This window comes from Saccopteryx bilineata, chromosome 6 (assembly GCF_036850765.1).
Source record: "Saccopteryx bilineata isolate mSacBil1 chromosome 6, mSacBil1_pri_phased_curated, whole genome shotgun sequence".
In the NCBI taxonomy this organism is placed as follows: Eukaryota; Metazoa; Chordata; class Mammalia; order Chiroptera; family Emballonuridae; genus Saccopteryx; species Saccopteryx bilineata.
The window spans coordinates 200,537,074-200,553,732 of record NC_089495.1 but is presented as its reverse complement, the minus strand read 5'-3'; the positions used below and the strand labels follow the sequence as shown (position 1 = coordinate 200,553,732).

At 49.2% G+C, this 16,659-nt stretch overlaps 1 protein-coding gene across 2 annotated transcripts in view; it reads left to right on the top strand.

Moving 5' to 3' along the window:
• Nucleotides 1-16,659, top strand: part of CTNNBL1 (catenin beta like 1) — a 160,183-nt gene that overhangs the window by 84,685 nt on the left and 58,839 nt on the right. For both annotated transcript variants that reach the window (XM_066236851.1, XM_066236850.1), the window contains exon 11: nucleotides 8,764-8,945. In XM_066236851.1, coding sequence (XP_066092948.1) covers nucleotides 8,764-8,945 — 182 coding nt within the window. The remainder of the gene's footprint in view (nucleotides 1-8,763; nucleotides 8,946-16,659) is intronic.

Below are 16,659 nucleotides of genomic sequence, written 5' to 3'. Positions count from 1 at the left end.
CACCAGGTACAACATTGTGGGGTCTTATGGTTCATTTCCCCTTTCAGTAGTTTTAGTGCTATTCCACTGTCATCCGGGTTGTTTGGTTTGTGCTGAGAGGTCTGCTGTTACTCCTATATGTTATCCTGTATATCCTGTGTTCCCTTTTTTCTGGATGTTTTTGAAATTTTGTCTCTATCATTAGATTTTGAATAGTTTTACGATATGACACCTAATGTAGTTTTCTTCATGTCTCTTGTATTTTGGGTTTATTATTGGCTTCTTAGATCTGGGGTTTATAGTTTTTATCAAATGTGGAGATTTTTCATATGTATTTTTTTGTCCCCATCCTCCTTTCAGAAACTTCAAACATGTATGTTAAGCTGTTTGAAATTGTCCAACCACAGGATTAACTAACTAGTTAATGGTTCACAGTGTCTTTTAAAGGATGACTGTCACTTTTTTTTTTTTTTTTGGAAAGAGGGGAAAAGAGAGAGGGAGAGAGATGAGAAGAATCAACTTGTAGTTCCAGCGCTTTAGTTGATTGCTACTCATATGTGCCTTGACCAGGGTTGGAGGGGGGCCTCCAGCCAAGCCAGTGACCCCTTGTTCAAGCCAGAGACCTTTGGGCTCAAGTCAGTAGCCATAGGATCTTTTCCATGATCCTCCACTCTAGCCAGTGACCCTGTGCTCAAGCTGGATGAGCTCATGCTCAAGCTGGCGACCTCGGGGTCTCGAGCCTGGGACCTCAGCGTCCCAGGTCAGTGCTATCCACTACACCACCACTGGTCAGGCTCACTTTTCTTTTTTTAATTCCTCAATCTCTTTGGTCCTTCAGATGTTTCCTCCAGGGTTCCATCCCTCTCTTGCATGTATCTTCTGCACCCTCTCTGCGTAGTCTTACTCATATCATTGATTCAGTTACTCCCCATAGATTTAACGATTCTTCCCAATTTCTCCCTATTTTTTCATCTCATTCCTGGACTTCAGACCCATAGGTCTAAGTTGGACATCACTGCTGTGTCTCACAGGCTCCTCAGGTTTAATCTGAACTTAACCCTTTTCCCTCCTGGTCTACTATTACTCTGCCTTTTATAACCGGTCTCTCTGCCTCTCATATATCTTTCCTGTTTCTCCTGCTTCCCTGTGCGCCCCCCCCCCCCCCAATCCATCCAGCCCTCTGGCCAGTGGCATCTCCCAGTACACCAGGTCAGCAGGCTCCATGCTGTCCTGCAGCCCGGCTCGCTCTTTCTGCCCCAGCGCTGGCACGCACTGCTTCCCTGTGCGCACCCCACCCCCAATCCATCCAGCCCTCTGGCCAGTGGCATCTCCCGGTACACCAGGTCAGCAGGCTCCATGCTCTGCTGCAGCCCGGCTCGCTCTTTCTGCCCCAGCACTGGCACACACTGCTTCCCTGTGCGCCCCCCCCCCCAATCCATCCAGCCCTCTGGCCAGTGGCATCTCCCGGTACACCAGGTCAGCAGGCTCCATGCTGTGCTGCAGCCCAGCTCACTCTTTCTACCCCAGCGCTGGCACGCACTGCTTCCCTGTGCGCCCCCCCCCCCCCAATCCATCCAGCCCTCTGGCCAGTGGCATCTCCCGGTACACCAGGTCAGCAGGCTCCATGCTGTGCTGCAGCCTGGCTCGCTCTTTCTGCCCCAGCGCTGGCACACACTGCTTCCCTGTTCACCCCCCCCCCCCATCCATCCATCCAGCCCTCTGGCCAGTGGCATCTCCTGGTACACCAGGTCAGCAGGCTCCATGCTGTGCTGCAGCCCGGCTCGCTCTTTCTGCCCCAGCGCTGGCACGCACTGCTTCCCTGTGCGCCGCCCCCCCCCCCCCAATCCATCCAGCCCTCTGGCCAGTGGCATCTCCCGGTACACCAGGTCAGCAGGCTCCATGCTGTGCTGCAGCCCGGCTCGCTCTTTCTGCCCCAGCGCTGGCACGCACCGCTTCCCTGTGCACCCCCCCCCCCCCCCGCATCCATCCAGCCCTCTGGCCAGTGGCATCTCCCGGTACACCAGGTCAGCAGGCTCCATGCTCTGCTGCAGCCCGGCTCGCTCTTTCTGCCCCAGCGCTAGCACGCACCGCTTCCCTGTGTGCCCCCCCCCCCCCCGCATCCATCCAGCCCTCTGGCCAGTGGCATCTCCCGGTACACCAGGTCAGCAGGCTCCATGCTGTGCTGCAGCCCGGCTCGCTCTTTCTGCCCCAGCGCTGGCACACACTGCTTCCCTGTGCACCCCCCCATCCATCCATCCAGCCCTCTGGCCAGTGGCATCTCCCGGTACACCAGGTCAGCAGGCTCCATGCTCTGCTGCAGCCCGGCTCACTCTTTCTGCCCCAGCGCTGGCACACACTGCTTCCCTGGGTGTTCCCTCCTCACTCATGTCTTGCATGTGCTGTCGTTTCCTTCTGCTTGAAATACCCTCTCCCTTTCTGCTTGTGCAGAAAAGACATTCAGTGAAGCTTGGTTCAGGCATGGTCTCCTTGTGAGGCCTCCCCGACTCAGACATAGTCAGCCCCCTTCCTATGTTCACGTTCTACTTTGTAAACACCTCCACCGTAGTCCTTGGCTGGTCTCAGCGCATCCATTGTCTGCATACCTGTCTCCCCTGTGAACTGAGCTGCACAGAACCGTGAGCTGTGCCTGTCTCTCCACCCTCAACTTAATACCTGGCACCTGTGAGGTACCTCGTAAATATTTGATGGAAGAACAAATGAATAAAAAATTATAATCAGAATGCATGTTCATTGCAGCAGTGTTTCTGTACGCTAAAGAATAAGCTAATTAAAACAAGAACGGGAGCTTCTCTCTCCCTACAGCTCCTTCCCGTCAGAAGGTACGCTTTGGCAGAAAGGAGAGCAGCAGATGACTTTCAGTGATTTCTCACTACCACCCGCTTTTATGGAGGCTTTTGCGTTCACATTGGTCCTGGCGTGATCGACAACTTGATGAACCCAGACAAGACTAAGATAAACTACTTGTCCTCCAGTAGAATAAATATTTCAAATAAAGTCAACCCAAGAAAGTCAAGCCAAACAGCTATTGATTGCTAAAAGCCTGAATTTAAGGCCAATGAATATTCCAAAGTTCACCTCCATGCAGCTTGCCTAAATGGTGATCAATATGCAATTACTGCCCCCTTTAAATGTGTCTCACTCTGCCTATCTGAAGAAGGCTTTTACTTTTAAAATCTTTTGTTTGTCGAAGTTGCTTAGGCAAGAAAAGAAAAAAAGACTTGGCTAAACCAGAGTTCTTTGCCTTTAGAATTTCAAACAATTCAATGTTATTTGTGAAATGGTTTGAATGTACGCTGAATGGTAACTGGAGATGCCGTTATGTGGCCATGATTCATTTCAAGAGGCCTTTTCCTGAGTGTCTAAACAATTACATTCTATCTCAGTTTCCTAATTCTGCTCACATGATTATATGCCCTTAGTCATAACCTTTGCAAATTCAAGTTTATAATGTAGGTTGCTAAAGTCCAGCCGCAGAAGAAGCAAATGTATTTTTTTGTGTCTAGTTCCCTGTTAGAATTTCATCTTGATACAAAAAGACTTTCCTGCTGAATTTGTAGTCTTGTTTACCCTGCTCCTGATAGCTAAGACTTTATGTCTCATAAACATGCCTTTTTGATACCACTACCATAGTCAGAAACCTTTGTCATTTTTCACTTATACTGTTTTCACTGTGCTCTCTACCCAAAGCTCTGCGTCCCTTCACATGGCTGCCAGATTCAGCCATCTGAAGTGGATCTATGTAGTATTCTCCTTTTCTTAAACATTTTTCCTTCCTTCCTTCATTCCTTCCTTCCTTCCTTCCTTCCTTCCTTCCTTCCTTCCTTCCCTCCCTCCCTCCCTTCCTCCCTCGCCCTTCCCTCCCTCCCTCTTTTTCATTCATTCACTCACTCATTCATTCATTCATTCATTCATTCAGTGAGAGGGGAGACAGAGAGACAGAATCCCACATGTGCCCTGACCGGGATCCACCTGGCAAACCCAGTAGGGGGCAGTACTCTGTCCATCCGGGGCATTGCTCCATTGCTCAACAACTGAGCTCTTCTTAGCACCTGAGGCAGAGGCCACGGAGCCATGTTCAGCGCCTGGGGCCAACTAGCTCCAATCGAGCTATGGTTGCAAGAGGGGAAGAGAGAGAGAGATATATATATAGAGAGAGAAGGGAGAGGTGTGGTGGTGGGGGGGGGGGAGAAGCAGATAGTCACTTCCCCTGTGTGCCCTGACTGGGAATCGAACCTGGGACATCCACACACCAGGCCAACGCTCTGCCACTGAGCCAACCAGCCATCCTTAAACATTTCATGGCTTCTTGACATCTAAAGGTGGAAGCCCAGGTTCCCTGTAGTACGTCTAGGGCCTGCCAGGACCTGATTCTGCCCACCTCTCCTCAGTCGACGCCCACCACCGTTATTCGGAACGACTTCTAGGTCCCTCCAGTGGCACGCTCTTGCAGGCCTCTGGTACCACTGCCACCATGTCACCCCTCTCTCTTCCCTTCCTGCAAACCCGGACTCTTCAGACTCAGTTCAGATCTCACCTTCCATTTGACCCCTTCACTGACTTTTCCCACGTAAAAGTTATCTCCACCTCTCTCCTCCTTGGACTTAATTCTCACTGCTTCAAGCTTTTGAAGTTATTTTTATTTACTTATCCTTCCATTGCTTAAAGACAGGGAGCTTCTAATTCACAACGGCGAGTGCCATGCCTGTCGCTCAAAGGCACGATCTCAGCAGCAGCATTTTATTCTTTTCTTTTAAACTCAGTAGCTGGACTGAATGTCCTATGTGAGCACCTATGGATTGTTTAGACTGAACCCACAGAAAGGGGACTAAGGGTAGGAGGAGTCACAAGGCATTTTTGGTGTTGGAGGTTGGCACCAAGTGGGGTGACCAGCTCTCAGTTTGTCCCACACTGAGGGGTCTCCTGGGGGTGGGACTTTCAGTCCTAACAGTGGACTAGTCTCAGGTAAACGGGAATGGCCTCGCACCCAGGGGCACTGGTGGCAAGCTTTGACCTCCGCTCCTTTCCTTCACTCCTTGGGACCCAGTCCTGGCCAGCTCCTCAGACCCAGGAGAGCATGCTCTGTCATTGTTTAGCACTTTAACAGTGCCACGTTTTAAATGTTTCCTCTGCAGAAGGATGAATGCATCCTATTCAAAGGGATGCTATTTCTGATTCCTTTCCTTTGGCTTTCATGTCAGAAATTGGACGAAGGGCTTTAGGTTATGATATTTACCACTTTTTTGAGCAGCCTTGTTGTCCATTGCCTGATCAATCACCTCGCTCCATCTATTGCTTCTCCCCTTTCTTGTCTTTAGTCTCCTTATTTCCATTGGCATTTTGATATCTCAAAATATGATTAAATTGTCCATATTATGAAAAATAGTAATTTTCAAACCTAACCCTGGCTTTCCTCTCAAGCTGATGGACTCTCTTTTACTAAGGAATAGCCTACACGCAGCCCTCTTAGGCCTCTCTGACATTTACACACATGTCTGTCTTTCCCCATACTCCCCCGGATACATCCCTCTCTCTCTCTTTCTCTTTCTCTTTTCCTCTCGTAGCTAACTCAAGGTAGCATCAGAGCAAACATTTGAGTTGTATCCTCTTAACTCCTGGAATCAATTCCTTAGTTGGAGGCCTGACTGCATCCGACATGCGTCCTACAAGACTGGAGGCGTGCGTGGCCTTGCGTGCAGCGCATGCTTCCGTCTCGGATGTGAGCAGCTCCTCGGGGTGCTTCATACACGCCGGCCTTGCGTCTGTTTTCTGACCTAGCCAGCTCGTTTCCACCCTGGGGCCTGTGTACTTGGCTGTTCCTTCTGCTTTCAGTGCTTTGCCCCTAAAATGCACATGACCATTTCATCTCATCACATCACTCAGACCTCAATGCAAATTGTACCCTGTAAGAGGCCTTCCCTAGTGACCTAAGCTAAGAGATCCTCCCCATTCTTTCACATTGCTTTATTTCCATAACACTTAACCTCTATCAAGTACCTTGATTTTCCATCTGTCTCCTGCAGTTAGAATTAAGCTCCATGAGGACTGGGACTTGATATGTCCTATTCACAAGAGAGGTATCCATTAGATATGTGTAGATTGAATAATACATGGGGAAGAATTATGATTATACTTTCCCCTAATTATTTCATATTAATTTAGGCTCCCTAAATAGACTAAGTGGTTTTGATAGCAGAAGCCACGTCTTAATTTTCGTTTTTCTCTTGTGCCTACCACAGAACTGAGTAAGTGCTCAGGAAACATTGGATATTGGCTTGGTTGGTTGACTTACCAGCTATACTAAAATATGAAATGAACCTGAAACCTGTGTACTCTTATTGATCAATGTCACCCCATTAAATTTAATTTTCTAAATTAAAAAAAAAATGAAATGACTAACTGTTGGGCAGATAAAATATATTATGCTCACTTTGTTAAAGATGGCGCTGCCCACTTGTAAGCTCGTCACCCAGGTGATACTAATGTGTGTTGGGGGCGGTCTATGGGCAAGCAGGATTTTTGTAGCCTGAGGCTTGGTTTTAGGACTAAGCCTTTCCCACCCTTTTTGATGTGGGTGGTGCAATCCCATCATACCTCAGATAAGTGATTTTGTGTTAGAGACTTCCCTATTTGTATATTGAATTAAAGGTTTGGATTTCTGCACTATAAAGTGGGGCAGACCAGGAGCTTGTTCTCTCGGTTCCTGAGATTAGCATTAGAGAGGAGAGCAGAGAGCAGAGAGAGGCCATGTGGGGAAGGCCAGGAGAGGCAGCCAAGATGGCAGGGTGCTGAGAGAGAAGTCAGTTTGTGCAGAGTTTGTGTAGGGATAAGGAAGGAGATGGGGAACAGAGGTGAATAAGTCTGATAAGCTAGAAACCTTTGATTCTAGGAAACTCAGATAAGTCAGTAGCTTTGTGAGCACTGAATGAGTGGGTTTTGGAGCCCAGTGTGTGTTTTACTTGCCCACCGGGTGCAAGCTAGGATTAAAGATGATGGCCCCCCAGTTTTGGGCTCCATTGTTTCTTTACCGACTGTCCAAATCCGATGAGAACCTGCATGGGCCAGGCAGCTGTGATGGTGGCTGTGGCTACTGGTTTTACACTGACTTACTCCTTTCTACCTCATAGAGTGTTAAAAAACAAACATACAGCATAAGGTTATAGAAAATGATATTCTTTCGAGAAGTGTCCGCAACAGTAGTAGACATTTCTGCAAAGGAGATACACAAATGCTCAGTCAGTAAGCACAGGAAAGATACTTAGCATCATTGGTGGTCAGGGAAGTACAGAGCAACGCCACAGTGAGATACCACTTCACACCCACTAGAACGGCTAGATCAGAAAGGCAGGTGATATGTGTTCTCACAGATGTAAGGAAATCAGAACACTGTATAGTACGGGTAGAAATGTAAAATGGTTCAGCCGCTCTGGAGAAACAATCTGACGGTTCCTCAAAAGCTTAAAACATAGGGTACCATATACCCCGGCAATTCTACTCCTAGGTATACATACACACAAGAGGAATGAAAGCATATGTCCACACAAAAACATGTACATGAACGTTGAAAGCATTATTTATAATAACCAATAGATAGAAGTTCCCCAGTTGTTTATTAATGGCCGGCTGGGTAGACAAATTGTGGCGTGTCCGTGGGATGAACTGTTATTCAGTCATAGAAAAGAAGGAAGCATTGATAACATGCTACCACCTGGATGAACCTTGGAAATGTCGTGCCAGGTGAAAGAAGCCAGTCACAAAAGACCACATATTTCATGATACCCTTACCCGGAAATGTCCAGAATAAGTAAATCCATAGAGATGTAAAGCTTCGTGGTTGCTTTAGGGCTGGGTGAGGTGGGGCTGCGGCTGATGAAAGGGTAGGGGATTTCTTGTTGGGGTAATGCAAATGTTCTAGAATTGATGACATTCAGCTGTAAATATACCAGAATCCATTGAATAGTACACTTTTAATGGCTGAATTGTCTGGTGTGTGAATCATATATTGATAAAGCTATTGAAAAGGGAATAATAGGTGGCCCATAATTCCACCACCTTGAAATAACCTCTGCTAGCATTTTTTAAAATATTTTTATTTATTTATTTATTACAGGGACAGAGAGTCAGAGAGAGGGATAGATAGGGACAGACAGACAGGAACAGAGAGAGATGAGAAGCATCAATCATCAGTTTTTTATTGTGACACCTTAGTTATTCATTGATTGCCTTCTCATATGTGCCTTGACCGTGGGGCTACAGCAGACCGAATAACCCCGTGCTTGAGCCAGTGACCTTGGGCTCAAGCCAGTGAGCTTTTTGCTCAAGCCAGATGAGTCCGCGCTCAAGCTGGTGACCTCGGGGTCTCGAACCTGGGTCCTTCCGCATCCCAATCTGACGCTCTATCCACTGCACCACCGCCTGGTCAGGCTCTGTTAGCATTTTGAAGTAATTTTTGCCAGTTTTTTTTAGTGTATAGTTTTCACATAATTTAGGTAATGGCTGCATATAGAATTCTGAATGTATTACCTTGTATGCTTATCATTCTGACCTTAAAAAGTTGTTCGTGTTATTATGGATTCTCCTAACTGTTAACAAGTATGTAGTATTCCATGTAGATACACCATAATGTAATAATTTTCTCATTGGTGGACATTTAAATTGTTTTTTTTAAATTTCCCATTATAATGAGTACTGTAGTAAATACACTCTAAAAACAAACCCTAGACCATCCATCTGCAGTGCCTTACGTGAGCCCTCTGTGACCCCCAGAGAGAAGAAGATCTCGCGGAGCAGCGCCCTGAAAGTGCTGGACCACGCCATGATCGGGCCCGAGGGCACGGACAACTGCCACAAGTTCGTCGACATCCTTGGCTTACGGACCATCTTTCCTCTCTTCATGAAATCACCCAGGAAGATCAAGAAAGTGGGAACCACCGAGAAGGAGCACGAAGGTAGGATTTGCCGGAAAACGCAGCCTTCTTTAGGTGCCCGAAGAGAACTGGCAGAAACGAGCGCTGCAGGGGGGTCCTCGGGTTACGACACTGTTCCGCTCCTATGACAGTGTGATGCCATTGGAGTTTTGGTGTAAGTCGAAACACATCCAACCCTAGTCACTTACCTATTCTCACGCAGTTGTAAAGTCATAATCTGGAACGTGAAAACACAAACACGTTACACTGCTGCACAGTCTTCTGTACAGCCAGCGTGGTCTGTGGAGTCCAGCGCTAACACCGGAAGTCGAAATGCTCACCTCTGAATTTCTTTAACTTTTTATGGGAGTGAGCATTCTAAACTCAAAATGTCATATGTCAAGACTGTCGTAACCCGAGGATCCCTTATACTTTGAAAAACTCAGATGTGCGTTTGAGGAGTGGACTCTTAGGCTGAAGAGTGCTACGGGTTTTTTTTTCTACTTTTGTATTTTCTGTGCATGGAAAAGCAACCCAGAGACCCCCCCGGTCACCAGTGGTCTCTGCTGCACGGCTCTCTACTTGCTCGAACCCTAGTGGTTCCATTTCCTTCCGACCCGTTAGCAGGTCTGTGCGTGAGGGTTTTGTTTCCTTCACGGTAATTTGTGGCAAGGTGTCTCTCTGATGGAAGACCCATTTGGAAAGAGTAATGAGATGGCAGCACATGTCACCCCCGGAGCGGTGCTTTCGTGCATTTCTGTATTAAAGTATGATTCAGCTAACATCGGGAATTGCCGAAATAAACTATTTACAGCCCAGATTCCCCTTTTTATGTTTCTCCTCCCTGACGGTGCATACTCCCAGCAAAATGCTGCCATGAATTGTGATACCGTAGCCAGAGTAGCGACTGCGGGGCCAGTCTCGTCCTGCTTCTGTCTGGGGCCTGCTGCACCCCCCCCCCCAAACAGCCTTAGCGCCACCTGGGAGGCCGCCATTCCTGAGCTCTGACAGTTCTGCTGGAGGCCCTCGGGCTCCGGTTCTGGGGGATCCACGTGGTTGGGTGGTTATTTTAAAGTGAGGAGAGGGCAAGGAGGGGTGTGAGGAGCTGGTTGTGTAAGAGGGGAGGAAAACCCAAGCTGCTTGGCCGACTAATTTGTTCATCTTGTCAAAAGTTAACATTTGTCCAATGGTTCGGGTGACACGTATGTATTTTTGTCAGCGACTACTAGAATTGGTGTCGGTATCTGCAGGCTCTTTTGCGGTCCTCACCCGCCTAGATAAAAGTTGCCCTTCTCAGACTGACTTGGCTTCGTGTCTTCCACCTGGAGTGGCCAAAGGGAAGGTGACATGACTGGCGTCAGTGGTCGCCTCCAATGTGGTCTCCTCTGATCAGACCAGCTCTCCAGAGACCACAGAGAGTCCGCAAGGGCGGCACTGGCGGTGCAGAGAGCTGTGACCTAGAGATCTGAGGACAAGTGCAGACTCCAGGTCAGCTCCAATCAGGCGTCGCCCAGTCAGCAGCCGCAAACGCGTCTGCCGGCTGTCAGCAGCCCTGCTGCTGGTCCTTTCTCTTGACTCCGGAGAAATGCAGCAAAACGAGGCATGGGAGACAGACTAAGGGGTCCTGGAGGTCCAGGAGATGAACCTGTGGAGACAGTCGTCATTGCTCGACAACCTGCTACCGCCCTAGTACTGCTGTGTCACGGGCTCTCTTTCTGAGGCTTGACCACCTACGAGGTGGGGGCGGTACCTTGGTTTCTTGGGAAGTCAGCTGGGAGGTGACTGAGCCGCAGGCCTGCTGCTAGTCAGTGACTTCAGACCCCTTAACTCTCCGGGCTGCGTTTCCCTCCCTGCTCTGTAAAATGAGGAAGCTAGACCAGAGAGCTGGATGCTCTGGTCTCTGGAACTTAAGGTTCCGAGGCACGGGCCCGCTTGTCAAGGTTCTGTCCAGTGATCCGGGACGCGGCTCAGGCCCGCGCTGTGGCCACCCCGCTGGGCTCTGGGAGAGCCTGGGTGGCGCACAGCAGGCAGCTCGAAGGGGAAGGGGCCGGCCCACAGCTGGCCGTGCTCCGTGTGGACGGTGCTGAGAAGAGAGGTGACAGGTTCAGTGAGGAGCTGTTCTCCTTCTGAAAGGTGTGCCCGTGGCGTGCTGGCAGCAGCTCGCTTGCTCTGGAGGACCGCCGGAGGAATTCGGTAGCGTTAGGTCAGGGAGGGCTGGGGCTTGGTGAGAGATCTGGAAGGCACGTCTGGGCTGTAATGGCCGGTGAGGATGAACCCAGCCTGAGTACACCAGCGCCCAGAGAGACGCACATGCAGCTCTGGGCCCCTGCAGAGGGGTCCCCGGTAGCTGCTGCTGCTCCGGGCTCTCTGGTCCTCGGGCCTGAAGTAGGATGAGAACCAAAGCGGAGCCAGGCAGGCAGGGCACATGCTTCAAGGCTTCTGTCACGTCTTGTCCTTCGGCTTGCTCTGTGCGCTGGCCGCGCGGCATGCTGAGCCAGAGCCCGGTAGCCTCCGACCACGGGGCGTATTCACAGACGGGCCCTGCTCGTTCCTGGCCCCAGGCCCCCGCCACGCTCTTTCCTCTGTCTGCCTGGCCACCTGTTCTCATCCTTTAGGTCCTTAGCTTGGCTGTCACTTTCTCAGGGAGGCATGTCATGAGCCCATGGACTGGAATAGAGCCTCTTGGTCTCGGGACTTTGCCTTCATAGCTTGAGATTGTGGAACCAGTGGCCTTGCCACCTCTGGGTGCCAGAGCCCGGCCTGGTGCTTGGCCTGTGGTGGATGCAAGGGAAATGTTTACTGACCACATGAATGAACATCGCCTTCCGAAAGACTGCCCCCTGAGAGCAGACGTGGGCTTGGACTTCCTCAGAGCCCTGCAGGGCTACCGTCAGTGCAGTGGACTTCAGTTCTGACTGACGGTCAGTCATCTCCTGGGGCGAGGGGGCTTTTCCTGGGGGGCTGGGTGAGCAGGGTGAAGGGAGTAAGCAAAGGGAAAACACGCTCGTAGACACGGACAACAGTATGGGGACCAGAAGAGGGAGAGGGGTGGGGAGTAGAAGAGGGCAAGGGGGTAGATGGTGAGGAAAGGAGACGACTCAGGGTGGTGAACACACAGTATGATATACAGATGAGGTACTGTAGAAATTAACACCTGAAACCTCTATCGTTTTATTAACCATGTCACCCCAATAAAGTCAATAACAAGGTTTTTTTTAAAAGTGGTTTGCTAGCCATAAATTGTACTTTGTCTCATGGACTTGGAGTCTATGTCTGAAGCCCTCCATTAGGGCTGAATCCTTAAGAGCCATGTTGTGAATAGAACTTCCTGATAAGTGAGGTCACCCTGTGACAAGCTTCTTGTGGTGATCCAACAACTCAGTAAGCAGTGTGGGCTGCGGATCACCTCCCATCCCAGAAGCTCTGGACGGCTGCCTGCATGCTTCCCTTTCTTGTCAGATCTCAGAGGCTGTGACATATCAGCGTTAGCCTCCTTTAAGTCTATCCTGGTCCAGCGTCAGCCCTTACCATGTCTCAGGGCCTTCCCGACTCCTGCGGCAGCTGTATTCCCTACTGTGGCGCAGATGGACCCACTGTTGATCAACCATGGGCTCGTGGGCAGATTCCCGAATTCTCTGGTCCTCCGTGCCCCATCTGTAAGGTAGTGAGGCCAGATCCACCCCTAGGTGGTCGTGAGGGTCAGGTAACATGACACATGGGCTTAGTATAGATCCCACAATAGAGCAGGTACCTTAAGAATTCTAAATTCTCCCTACCAAAGCTGTCTCCAGTTCTGTCCACCCTGGCCGTAGTCACGTGCACCCATCCTTCTAAGAGGTCGCCGGGAAAGCCAGGCAGAGACTGCACAAACCGTGGTCGGGGGAGGACGGGGAGAGTGGCCGTTTTATTTATGCTAAATAGTCGGCCGACAGGGAGGCAGCTGTGCTCCTAACGCCGACTCGACGAAGGGAATGCGAGAGGAGAACTTCGCGATTAAGGCGCCTCCAGAGAGCAGGGAGGAAGCAAAAACTGTCCTTCTAACCTAGCCGTGCTGGTAATTTAGTTCCTCTTTTGTGAGTTGGGGTGGAGAAGGAAAGGAATTATTGTAATTGAAATCCATTCAGGTTTGCATGATAAAACCTCAGAAATAGATCAGGGGAGGCATTTAGTTTGGGGGATGGGTTGGAAAGGAATAGTTTGCCCTCCTGTGCAATAGTGATTGGTTGCCTCTTTGGTTCTGCAAAGAATAGCACAGTGTGTATTGTCTCCTTGGTATTAACTGCTTCTGAATAGGAGGGGAGAAGGAAAGAGCTGGGATCCAGAAGTGGCATTTGACCTTTACTTCTTGTCTCTTTTGAAAATTCTTATTAAAATAGGCCCAATTTTTCTTATATTGCTTCATTAGGTAGGTGAGTTATTGAGTTTGTAGCAGTTCTACTTAATTGCGGCTTTAATATGGTTCCCCCGGAGGCTGTTATAAGCTTTAAGCGAGTGAGCTACCAGGCAGTGTGTAGGTGTGTGGTGTGTGTGGTGTGTGTGCTGGGCGTACGCACCCATGCAGATATGCCTAATAACAGCAGTTGATAACAGGTTAATGCTTTAAAGAATACCGTTCTGTCACCCGCAAAGAATAGCTCGTAGCTGCCGGTGCTTCTTGGACTCCTCGAACAGTGTAGCGGAGCCGACCAGAGCTCCCGCCACCTCCAGGGCTAGAAGAGGACATGGCGAAACCTCTCCTGCAGTCAGAAGGGATGGGACTTGAACCAGCATAGACAAGCAAGAAATATTTTTAAACAACATGTCATTGATTGGGGCCAGCTTTTCTTGGGGGCTCCTGATATGTTCAGAATTTAACAAAGACAGCCCTGGCCGGTTGGCTCAGCGGTAGAGCGTCGGCCTAGCGTGCGGAGGACCCGGGTTCGATTCCCGGCCAGGGCACACAGGAGAAGCGCCCATTTGCTTCTCCACCCCTCCGCCGCGCTTTCCTCTCTGTCTCTCTCTTCCCCTCCCGCAGCCAAGGCTCCATTGGAGCAAAGATGGCCCGGGCGCTGGGGATGGCTCTGTGGCCTCTGCCTCAGGCGCTAGAGTGGCTCTGGTCGCAACATGGCGACGCCCAGGATGGGCAGAGCATCGTCCCCTGGTGGGCAGAGCGTCGCCCCTGGTGGGCGTGCCGGGTGGATCCCGGTCGGGCGCATGCGGGAGTCTGTCTGACTGTCTCTCCCCGTTTCCAGCTTCAGAAAAATGAAAAATGAAAAAAAAAAAAAAAAAAAAAAAAAAAAAGAATTTAACAAAGACTAGCATGTGACAGGTCTCAAGGAGAAAGGGAACAAACTAGGACCCCCTGTCCCCAGGGAAGCTGTTCTCTCCTCGTGTCCCAGCTCCAGATCCGTTTCCTCTGCCTGTTCCTCAGATTGTTCACTTCCACACGTGACGGCGGTGTCTTCCTGGTTCTTGTTTCCGCTCTTCTTGGACGATCTCACCCACTGCTGCAACTTGAACCTCTACCTCTCTGCTGTTGACTCCCAAACCTTCGACCTTGTTTCTCTCCCAAGCGCCCGTCGGCACAGCTCATTAGCCAGCAGACAATCCCGCCAGATGCTCCAGCTCAGCTCTTTCAAAACCATGCTCTTCCCTTCATTGCCCAAGTCTCTGCTGGTTCTCTCCTGGTAAATGTCGCGACGGCACTCCACCGCCCACAGCAAACTCCAGTGGTCCCCACATGTGATTGATCGTAAGTCCCATGAAGTTTGCTGTATGAAAAGCTCTTGAATCAGGCCTGTCCTTGGCCACTGACTGCCCTCCTCACCTCTCTGAACTCTCACTGTCACCTTACTAAGTCTCTCTGCCTTAGTCTCCATTTCTCCTGTCTGTCCTGCATGCCACCATGCAAATTAGGGTGGCACTCCCAGCCCTCAGCGAGTTTGTAGTTTAAAGAAGGGGGAAAAGAAGCACTTTTGCAGATATTTCCCAAAAAACCATACTAGCAAGTTGTTGGGCAGATAAAATATATTATGCTCACTTTGTTAAAGATGGCGCTGCCCACATGGAAGGCCATCACCCAGGTGATATTAATGTGTGTTGGGGGTGGGCTGTGGGCAGGCAAGATCCTTGTAGCCTGGGGCTTGGTTTTAGGACTAAGCCTTCCCCACCCTTTTTGATGTGGGTGGTACAATCCCATCATGCCTCAGATAAGTGATTTTGTATTAGAGACTTCCCTATTTTGTATATTGGATTAAAAGTTTGGATTTCTGCACTATAAAGTGGGGCATACTAGGAACTTGCTCTCTCGGTTCCTGAGATATTAGCATTAGAGAGCAGAGAGCAAAGTAAGGCCACATGGAGGAGAGGAGAGGCAGCCAAGATGGCGGAGTGCTGAAGGAAAAGCCAGTTTGTGCAGAGAGAAGGAGATGAGGAACAGAGGTGAATAAGGCTGGTGAGCTAGAAACCTTTGATTCTAGGAAACTCAGATAAGTCAGTAGCTTTGTGAGAACTGAATGAGTGGGTTTTGAAGCCCAGTATGTATATTTCTGCCCACTGGGTGCAAGCTAGGATTAAAACTAATGGCCCACCAGTTCTTGGCTCTGTTGTTTCATTACTGTCTGTCCGAATCTAATGTGAACCTGCATGGGCCAGGCAGTTATGATGGTAACTGTGTATCTGGCTTTACACAAGTACAAAGACACACTAGACCAGAGTGCTTCATTATCAAAGGACACAAGAGAGCAGGAATGCACCATCTACAGACGGAGCAAGACACCTGCCTATCATTAAGAGCGTTGTGGAATTCCAAGGACTTTTACCGTGTTAACCAGTTTATGGTTCTCCCATAATGCCAGAGCATCTGTCTCATAGTAACATTCAATACGTGTTTGTTTATTTACCTTTGAGAATAGGATTAATACCACCCTTTTGGGATTATTATGAGAATTATTATTTTTGTGTAAGTCTAACATAGTATAGGGACAATAAATGTTAGTTTATTATGAATTGTCATTTTAATACTGACCCCAGACATCATACTGTACTAAATGTTATACTGGAGGTTATGGAAGCCTAGACTTCTAGGGATGCTGGGAAGACTTAAGAGAAGAGATGGCATTTGAGTGTTTCTTGAAAGATAAATAGTGTTTCATTCTTAAACTGCTGCTGGGAGTGGCAGAGGGGGCGGTGAGCTCTGAGGCGTGTATGACAATTATTGGGACATGGGTGATTCAGAACATGGGTTGTGGATGAAACAGGACTTGGGTTGATGTGTTGGTCCTGTCATTTACTAACTCTGTGACTTTGGGGAAATTGTTTAGCCTTTCTGAGCCTGTGTTTCCTCGATTGTACAATTGGGATAATATTGGGATCTGTCTCATAAGGGTGTTTGATGGGGATAAATGAAATAATAAAGAGCCTGACCAGGTGGTGGCGCAGTGGATAGAGCGTCGGACTGGGATGCGGAGGACCCAGGTTCAAGACCCCAAGGTCGCTGGCTTGATCAAGGGGTTACTCAGTCTGCTGAAGGCCCGCGGTCAAGGCACATATGAGAAAGCAATCAATGAACAACTAAGGTGTTGCAGCGCGCACTGAAAAACTAATGATTGATGCTTCTCATCTCTCCATTCCTGTCTGTCTGTCCCTGTCTATCCCTCTCTCTGACTCTCTCTCTGTCTCTGTAAAAAATAAATAAATAAATAAATAAAGATAAAGTGCTTAGCACAATCCCTGCTTCACTAATGTTAGTGGCTGCAGGGAGGATGGTTCCCCATTT